The sequence below is a fragment of the Cebus imitator genome, unplaced genomic scaffold, assembly GCF_001604975.1.
Source record: "Cebus imitator isolate Cc_AM_T3 unplaced genomic scaffold, Cebus_imitator-1.0 Scaffold136, whole genome shotgun sequence".
In the NCBI taxonomy this organism is placed as follows: domain Eukaryota; kingdom Metazoa; phylum Chordata; class Mammalia; order Primates; family Cebidae; genus Cebus; species Cebus imitator.
This window is the reverse complement of record NW_016107451.1, coordinates 3,046,294-3,055,914: the sequence shown is the minus strand read 5'-3', so window position 1 is coordinate 3,055,914 and position 9,621 is coordinate 3,046,294. Positions and strand designations below refer to the sequence as shown.

At 56.4% G+C, this 9,621-nt stretch overlaps 1 protein-coding gene across 1 annotated transcript in view; it reads right to left on the bottom strand.

Moving 5' to 3' along the window:
* Nucleotides 1-3,212: 3,212 nt before the first annotated feature.
* CLDN19 (claudin 19) overlaps nt 3,213-9,621 on the bottom strand; it is a 6,871-nt gene continuing 462 nt past the window's right edge. Inside the window, exons 2-6 of the mRNA XM_017541765.2 lie at nt 9,208-9,541; nt 7,915-8,079; nt 7,715-7,799; nt 5,254-5,406; nt 3,213-4,482 (exon numbers count right to left, since the gene is read on the bottom strand). Of these exons, the coding sequence (XP_017397254.1) occupies nt 4,434-4,482; nt 5,254-5,406; nt 7,715-7,799; nt 7,915-8,079; nt 9,208-9,430 (675 nt within the window). The 5' untranslated portion in view covers nt 9,431-9,541 and the 3' untranslated portion in view covers nt 3,213-4,433. The remainder of the gene's footprint in view (nt 4,483-5,253; nt 5,407-7,714; nt 7,800-7,914; nt 8,080-9,207; nt 9,542-9,621) is intronic.

Below are 9,621 nucleotides of genomic sequence, written 5' to 3'. Positions count from 1 at the left end.
CTCCTGCCTCAACCTCCTGAGTAGCTAGGATTACAGGCACGTGCCACCATGCCCAGCTGATTTTTTGTATTTTTAGTAGAGACAGGGTTTCACCATGTTGACCAGGATGGTCTCGATCTTGACCTTGTGATCCACCCGCCTCGGCCTCCCAAAGTGCTGGGATTACAGGCTTGAGCCACCGCACCCGGCCTTCCTGGTGATAACTCTTATCACTTGATTAAGATGTCTCAGCTGGGCGTGGTGGCTCATGCCTGTAATCTCAGCACTTGAGGTCAGGCGTATCACCTGAGGTCAGGAATTTGAGACCAGTCTGGCCAATATGGAGAAACCCTGTCTCTACTAAAAATACAAAATTAGCCAGGTATGGTGGCACATGCCCATAATCCCTGCTACTTGGGAGGCAGAGGCAGGAGAATTGCTTGAATCGGGAGGCAGAGGTTGCTGTAAGCTGAGATCTCACCACTGCACTCCAGCCTTGCCAACAAGAGCAAAACTCCATCTCAAAAAAAAAAAAAAAGATATGTCTGCTATGTTTAATCACTGTAAAGTCATGATTTTATACTTGTTAATAAGTTATTCATATAATCATTTTACTGTAAGGTAGAGATTTTTCTTTTCCCCCACTATTCAAATTGGTAAGGACTAACAGATTCTTATTTGTATCCAGGGAGTTGAAACCCATTATTCATAATTATTATTTATTTTGATGCTCAGATTGTTCCAGATAAAGCAAGTGGGACCACCTTTAATCCAGCTTCTGGATCCTTTAGACACAACATCATCCCTCGAGCACTTCTTACTTTCTGGAATACCAAGATGCTCCAAGTTTATTTTGCACCGTCTCTACTCCAGTTCTGAAATCAGTCGTTTTTCCTTGGAGCCCTGGTACCTTTTAGTGGAGAGTGGTATTCAGAAACCAAGATACGGCTTAGTGGCGGAGGTGTGCCCATTGCTACTGGGTATCATTACTGCTAGGCCTTCCTAGAGGGTAGAGCTCATAGATGTATGCATGTATATGCCTCGCACATGCGCACACACACACCCTCCTGTATTTATTTCAATATATATCTACATATGTTAAAAACCACAAGTTCATCCAGATACCTCCAATTTCAATCCAGCACCACAGGGTTTACTCTAGTTTTCTCCCTTTCCATCTTTGTAAGCCTGGCTCCCATTTTCTTCAGCATGTTTACATGTTGGTTTAATCCCCTTATATGTAAGTAAGTAATCTCCAGCCATGCCAGCCAACCACTCCTCAGCTTTGTGGTGACCTCGTGGGCCACCGTGTGGCTGAGAGGGAGAGGCAAAGCTTTTTAGGCTTTGACTTGGTGATTCCATGGGACTGTTGTGGGCCCTTTGATGCTTTGAAGAATTTTTTTTTTTTTTTTTTTTTTAAAGACAGGGTTTCACCATGTTGGTCAGGCTGGTCTTGAACTCCCGACCCCAGGTGATCCACTCGCCTTGGCCTCCAAAATGCTTGGATTACAGGCGTGAGCCACTACATCCAGCCACTTTGAAGAATCTTTTACACTTCACCCATTTTTAGTTGTTTTCACCTAGAGGGCTGGCCAGGATGCAATTGCCTGTAGTATTCTCATAAGTTAAACAAAATATACTTTTATGTGTTTGATGAAAAGAACAAAATGGAAAATTGAAAAGTACTACTTTGGGTGTTGTTGCCTGGCTTCATTGAAATCTTGCCTGGGTCTTTTTTTTTTTTGAGACAGATTTTCGCTCTTTGCCCAGGCTGGAGTGCAATGGTGCGATCTCAGCTCACTGCAAACTCCACCTCCCGGGTTCAAGCGATTCTCCTTCCTCAGCCTCCTGAGTAGCTGGGATTACAGGCCTGTACCACCACACCCGGCTAATTTTTGTATTTTTAGTAGAGATGAAGTTTTATCACGTTGGCCAGGCTGGTCTGGAACCTCAGGGGATCCGCCCACCTCGACCTCCCAAAGTGCTGCGAGAGAAGCTCAAGAGAGAATGATGTGTGGTTTCCTGGCCAGCTGCTTCATGACCAAATAGCAAGGAATGCCAAACACCCAGCCTAGAATAGGAGGATGACCCCACCCCTGCTCAGCTGGCACCACGTAACAGGGTTCCGCAAGGCTGCGCTGAGTTTCCAAGTTTCAAATCCTGTTAGGCAGGGCTCTTCTGGCCGTGTGGGACAGGATTCAAACAACATTTTTTCAGCCAAAAGGGGGATTGATTGGAAAGACGTGGGCATGACACAGAACAGCCTGGTATCGGGAAAGGCCAGAGTAAGCTGGGGTTTCCTCCCTAGTCTTTACTCTCCCCACCTCTTTTCTTTTCTTTTTTGAAACAGAGTCTCGCTCTGTCACCCAGGCTGGAGTGCAATGGTTGGATCTTGGCTCACTGCAACGTCTGCCTCCTGGGTTCAAGCGATTCTCCTGCCTTAGCCTCCTCAGTAGCTGGCATCACAGGTGCCCACAACCATACCTGGCTAATTTTTGTACTTTTAGTAGAGACAGACAGGGTTTCACCATATTGGCCAAGCTGGTCCCGAACTCCTGACCTTGTGATCCAGCCTCCCAAAGTGCTGGGATTACAGGCATGAGCCACTGTGCCCAGCCTTGTACTTTTAATAGAGACGGAGTTTCACCATGTTGGCCAGGCTGGTCTCAAATTCCTGACTTTAGGTGATTCACCCGCCTTGGCCTCCCAAAGTGTTGGGATTACAAGCATGATCTCACTGCGTCCTGCCTCCACCTCTTTTCTTGTGGGTTTCTTTCTCTCTCTGCAGGCCCCACAGAGTCGCCTGGGCTGGAGGCCTCATAGAGGTGCCCTCAGTGCTAACCACACATTGCAGTCCCCTGAGAAGCTACATGACCTCAGATGCCCAGGTCCACCCGGACCAGTGAAGTCAGGATGTCTGGGGTTGGAGCCTGGGCATTGCGCCCCCTAGTGACTCGAATGTGCACACAGGTTTGGGAACCACTACATTATAGCTTCAGGCACCCAGAGGAGAAATTCTTGGCATTCTCATTCATGATTAGAGGGGCAGGACTCTGGGGAACCTATTTAGGCCAGGTAGCCACACCCTCCAACCACAGGTTGGACAAGCCCCTGCAGCACCCCGATGGGTGTGCGCACTGGCCAGGCCAAGCTCCAAGGGGTCAGTCCCCCAGCAGCTGCCTGCCATTTGTGTCACTCCTCCCACCCCTGCCCTCAGCTGCAGTATACATCGAAGTCGTCTCAGCTGACTTGGTTTCCATCACTTTCTCTCTCAGAGATCAACTCGAAGGAGAAGCTGACCTGCATTCTTGAGATCTGGGGAGTTAATGGGAGATGTGGTCACAAGACAGGTGGTGGAGGGGACCAGAATGGAGCTGGCCGAGCAAGGTGCCTGGCAGGGAAAGGGAGGCTCAGTGATGGATGCTCTCTCTCACCAGAAGCCTACCATGCAGTGGCCAGGGAGACTCAGAGTCCCGGAAGAGGGTTTGGGGTGGGAGAAGCCTGAGCATGAGGGGTGGGGCTGGCACACTCTGGTTCCGGGAGGTGTTGGCCAAAGGACTGTGGCCTTGGGACTGATCGGGGCTGGTTTCCCTACATTCCTCTCAGGCCCTTCCCCCTCTATACCAAGCAGGGATGGCACCTGGACTTCAAGACCAAAAGCCCTTCTAGCTTTGACTGCACTGCTAGGTGCAGCACACAGCTCCAGCCACAGTCTCGGGGCAGCCTAAGGCTGCCCCTCCCCACTCTGGTTCTAGGGCAAAGATCTTGGCCCTTAGCTGAGCTGGAGAGGAGGAGTGGCAGGTGTGGAAACGAGGGGCAGGACTGGGGTGAGCAGAGCTGGGGGCTGCAGAGCTTGCTCAGGACAGTCCTAATGCCTGCAAGGTCCTAATGCCTGCCCTGCATTCCCTCTTCTATGTGGGGGGCTCCTACACTGTGTCCCCTCACCTACCTCTGATCCCCAGCATCCAGCTGGAGAGCCTTCTAGGAATTGTCCCTTCCCTTAGGAGGGCTCTCAGGGGTGGACCAGGTTAACAGGGGCAGGGTTTGTTACCTTGGGGCCTATGTCCACACCAGGGGCTCCCCGACCCTGGGGCCTGCTTCCAGAGCTGGGCCAACCTCAAGGGCAGCCTCCAGGGTGGGTGGGGTCTCCCATCAAGGAGGACCTTGTGCCAAGGCCAAGGCCAGGTTTGGGAGTGGGGTCCCTAGGAAAGGGGTAGGAGCCCTGAATTATTTCCTGCTCAGGTGGAACCCACCCTGGCCTGGTGTCTCCTCATCTTTCTGCCCAAGAGCCCCAGGGGTCAGCACTGACCACTGACCCAGGACCCGCCCAAGCCATGCTGAGGACAGACGAAATGACACCATGATTGGGGCTGGATGTTCACTTCTGTTTTCAAAAAATATGAAACACACAGTCTAGGTATGGCAAAGGACAGAGCCTGGTTGGGGACTGGACATTACACACCCAGGGGGCCCTTGGCGGAGGCGGGCAATTTAACAACTGGTCTGAAAGTCAAAAAAGAGAGAGCTGGTTAGTGGATAGCTGTGGGGGTGGGGGCAGGGGCTGTGCATTCAGGCCTGGACACAGCGGCTGGCCAGCGCGGCCAGACCTTGGGTCTCACAGCAGCCCTGCCTAGGACCCATTCCCAGGGGTGGGGGCGCCGTGGTCCTACCTAGCCATCTGTGTGGGTGGCCCCCGGCGCTGGGCACACTGGAAGAACCTGAGACCTGAACTCAGACCCTCCCTGTACCCGTGTGAACATTCAGCATCCCGGCACTGCCCTGTGGGGTTGCAGTGAGGAGCCCTTGGGATTGGGATGAAGGGTTCTGCTCACCCCAAGGACCTGGGTACTAAGGGTGTCTTGGCTACTGCTGTATCTCCAGGGCCTAGCACAGAGCAGACATCCACGCAGCTCTTCAGTGAGTAAACAAAGGAGCAGGTGAAAAGGTGGCAGCTGGGCTGGTGCCTGAGGGTCTGTCCCCAGGGACACATGCTGGTGCCCACGAGGCTGTGCAGACAGCAACATGCCTGGACCTGCATCTCTGTGTGTGTGCCTGGGGGCTGGGTCCTGCCTCTGGCCTTTCTCTGAGGTTCTGGGTCTCAGATTGTAGGGTAGGTGCTTGTGTTGAGGACAAGCTTCTCAGAGCACCAGACTGAGCTCTGGGGACATCCTGTGCTTTACTGGCCCTGCCCTGGGTGCTGCGAGGCTGGTTGGAGGCTGGGCGAGGGGGCCGCTGGGCGGGGGGCTGGCCAGGGCAGGCGGAGCTCAGACGTACTCTCGGGCAGCAGTGGAGGGTCCGGGCCGGTAGGGCTGCGGGCTGCTGTTGGGTCTCTCTGGCTCCGGGCACGTGCAGCAGAGGAAGGAGCCCCCCAGCACGGCCAGGCCAGCTGAGGCCCAGCCCACAAACAGGGCTGGACCAAATTCATACCTGCAAGGGGTAGGGAGAATGGCATCAGGTGTGGCTGCTGTCTCAGGGTGTCCCCAGCCCCTGCCCTGGCAGCGGAAGGGCAGAGTGTGTGGAGCTGGAGGCTGGGGCCTCACAACCTCCTCCATCTCTCCAGATAAACTGGGGTGAATGCGCTTCCTTTCTCCCTCCCCCCAGCCCAGAATATCAACACCACACTGAGTGAGCCAGGACCAAGCTGGGCATGAAGGCTGGAGGCTTGGCCTCATGCTTGTGCTCTGAGCAGCCAAGGCTCATTTCCTGATCCCGCCAGTGGAGGGGGCATGGGAGGGCCTGAGAGGGCTGCCCTGGAGGAGCGGAGCAATCCCTGCCGTCTTTTTTCCCAGTCACAGTCTGGCCCCCCCGAACTCCCAGCCAGGAGGGCTCGCGCTGCCCTTGGGAGAAGCCCACACCCCTCCACCTGGTGCTCTGGCCTCTCCACACCCAGGCTCTGCTGGCCTGTCCAGCCCCGCTCCTGGTCTCACTGTCTCGGTGCCTTTGCACACGGCACCCTCTGCTGGGCACTAAGCCTGCCACTCCCTATGCCTTCCCAGCTCCTTCTCTGCCTTCAGTTCAGAGGCCACCTCCTCATGGGGGCTTTCCTTGACATCCTCTCTGTGTTCACCCCGCCCCCTGTGCCGACCCCACTGCCACACTCTCTCCAGGAGGCCTCAGCCCCTTGCCCTGGGAAGTCCCCTGAGGGCACACAGAGCATGGGATTCATCAGTGTCCCCAGGACCCAGCACAGGGCCTGTCACCCCCTGAGTGGCCTTGGGGACTGTTGAAGGGATGGGGGGCTGAGTCCTGTCCTGACATGCCTGAGCTGGACCTTGCCTGGCGGACTTTGTGGCTGTAGCTGCCTGCCCAGGGAACAAACTTTGTACCTGAGGTCTCCTCCTTCCCCTCCCCTCTCCATACATCTGCCTCCTCCAGGGAGCTCTCGCAATTGCAACAGCCCAGGCATCTGTTCTCATCCTCTTTCCACCCCAGGGCCCAAAGCCCACTGGGACATCTGGGTTTGAGGCTGTTCCATTCTCTGCTTCTGGCTGGGTTGAGAGGTGAGGGAGGAGCCAAGGTGGGCCCAGGCCTTTTGCAGAGCCTCCTCTTCAACTCCTGTGCCCACAGCCTTGCAAGTCCTGGTCATCTAGCTCCTGAATAGCAGCCTGCTTTCCACTGCTCCCTCCCTAGTGCCCCAAACCCTCTGCTTAGACCTTCAGGACAGCCGCATTCCTGTGTCACCCCCTCCCCACCATTCTGCACATCACAGCCAGAGGGACTGCCACTGCCTCCGCCCGGATGAGGAACAAAATCTTCCTATGGCTGCAAGGACCTCTACAATCTGCCCTTATTCTCAGGTTTCTTCCTGGCCCAGAGTAACTGCTGCCTCCTGCAGGAAGTCATTTCAGCTCTGCTGCCACCAGCAGAAATAAAAACAGCTCAGGCTTGCTAGGCACTGTCCAGGGCCGAGACACTGTGCCACACCCTCACCTGCATCTTGCTGGATGCTTGTGTTGAGGACAAGCTGCTCAGACCACCAGACTGAGCTCTGGGGATATCCTGTGCCCTACTGGCCCTGCCCTGGGTGCTGTGAGGCTGGCTGGATGCTGGGCAAGGGGGCCCCTGGGCGGGGGGCTGGCCATGTGTGAACTGGTGCTCAGGCTCTAGCTCCATGTTACAGAGGAGGAAACTAGGCACAGAAGGATTGAGTAACTTGCCCAGGTGACGCAGTGCACGCAGAGCTGGGATGGATGGATTGATTTTTTTGAGACAGAGTCTCACTCTGTCACCCAGACTGGAGTGCAGTGGTGCGATCTTGGCTCACTGCAACCTCCGCCTCCTGGGTTCAAGCTATTCTCCTGCCTCAGCCTCCCAAGTAGCTGGGATTACAGGCACCCATCACCAATCCCAGCTAATTTTTGACTTTTTGGTAGAGATGGGGTTTTACCATGTTGGCCAGGGTGGTCTCAAACTCCTGACCTCAGGTAATCTGCTCGCTTCAGCCTCCAAAAGTGCTGGGATTATAGGTGTGAGCCACTGCATCCATCCAAAGCTGGGATTGAAACCCAGAGCCAGGAGACCTAGGTCCTTAGAGAGTCCTTGCTGCACCTGGGAGCCTGCTGCAGGCCTCCTGCCCCTGTGGAGGGCCCCACCACACTCCACCTGGCTCCCCTCTTTAGAGCTTCTTGGACAGCAGCTGGATCCCATCCCCCTCTTCCTCCTCCAGGTGATCCAGTGGACAAAGCTCAGTGGCCCCAGAGGAGGTGAAGCAAGAGACCCAAGCCCTGACACCCACCTGGCATTGACAGGTGTGCTTGGGTTGAAGAACTCCTGGGTCACCAGGGTGGCATACCATGAGACGGCAGTCAAAGTGCAGAGGCCTAAGGACAAAGCAGAGGGGCACTCAGCTCTGCTCTGCAACCCTCCCACCCTGAGGCCACTGGTGCTGGGGCTGCCTGCTGTGGCTGGGATTGCGGAGGAGGGAGGGGCACTCACCTGCCAGGATGAAGAGAGCACCCCCGGAGATGGCGACACGGCCCTTGGCGATGGGGTTGCTGTCTCCCACCCGTGTGCACTTCATGCCAACCACACTGAGGACCATGGCCACGAAGCCCAGGAGCACGGCCACCACCATTAGGGCCCGCGCTGACTGGATGTGACCTAGGGCAGGCAGGGTGGCACTGAGTGGGGCTGGTGGGGATGGGGGCTGGGTTGGTGCCTGGAAGGAGCCCAGCTTGAGAGGGAGCTGGCCTGGGGGTCAGACCGCCTGCTGGCAGGTGCGGGATAGTGCGGAGGGACAGCCCAGGCGTGAGGACAGGGCATGGGGGTGAGAGTCCCTTTCACTGTCAACACCGTTCTCCACTTGACCTTGCAGACTTTTCTGGTAGTTTGATTCTGCTGCTGCTTTCTGGCCTGGGGACTCCCTTTTGGGCTTGGCCCACCCTCCTAAGCAGTGGAGGGCAACTCCTCCAGGGGCCCCCAGAAGGAACAGCTGAGGGTATCTGGGGCCCAGCTCAACCCAGCCTGAGCCCCGCAGCAACTCCTCCCCAGCAGCCATTCAGACAACAGTCACCTTCCCCTCTGTCCATGGCAGCTGGAAGCTTGCCTCTCCATAGGTGCATGGGTCAGTCCTGGGCCCTGGGGGGCGCTTAGGAGACCTGGGTCCTTCAGCAAGGCTAGATGATGACCTGCCTGAACCGGCACAGTGGGGCTGATTGATGGCCATGGGGAGCAGATTGCCCCTAGGGGGTCCTAGGCAGATTGCGGTGGGCCACCTCCACTCCAGAGTTAGAGCTGTAGCAGTCCCCACACCCCAGAAGGAGAGGGACGGCATGCAGATGCACCTGTCTGTGCATGTGCGTGTGTGTGCAGGCATGTGCATGTGTGTGTGTGCACCCATATGCTGGCATACTACCCTGGGCGGCAGGAGTGCACGCAGTGTGTGTCTACTGAGTATGGGGGAAAGTGGATGAAGGGTCTTCACTGAGCCTTTCAGAGTGCCACAGGTATTAGTATTCCCCTTGAGAGATGAGAACATCACAATGCCAAGAGGGTTGGTGACTGGTTCAAGGTTATGGTGGCAGAGCCGGGATCCGGACCCACAGCTTCCACACCCTAGAGCCCTCCCCTCCCACAGGGCAGCAGGCTGGCCTGGACTGTCGGATGGGCACAGGGCAGTAGTGGGGGATTGTGGAGGATGGAGCCCAGCACAGACAGCAGACTGCGAGGAAAGCTTGCTCCAGAACCCCCTGCTGTTCCCACCTCCCACCCCACTGGCCTGAGGCCTACCGTCCAGGGCGAGCAGCGAGTCGTAGAGCTTGCACTGCACCTGCCCGGTGCTCTGGGAGGCGCAGGACATCCAGAGCCCTTCATAGAGGCCCACGGCGGTGATGATGGCGTCGCCTGCGTAGGAAGACTGCTTCCACTGTGGCAGGGCCGTGCTAGCGATGATGCCCACCCAGCCACCCAGGGCCAAGAAGTAGCCCAGGAGCTGGAGGCCTGAGTTGGCCATGACCCAGGGGAGGGGACCAAGGGTCCCGGGACTCAGAGCTGGGCCAGGGTCCCAGCAGGGGCTGTGGTCATGGCCAGGTGGGAGGAGCAGTTGGACAGAGGGAGCGGCGAGGAGGAGGATCAGAGGCAGGGAAGGAGAGGTGATGGGTCGGCGAGAAGGAGGGTCAGAGGCAGGGAAGGAGAGGTGATGGG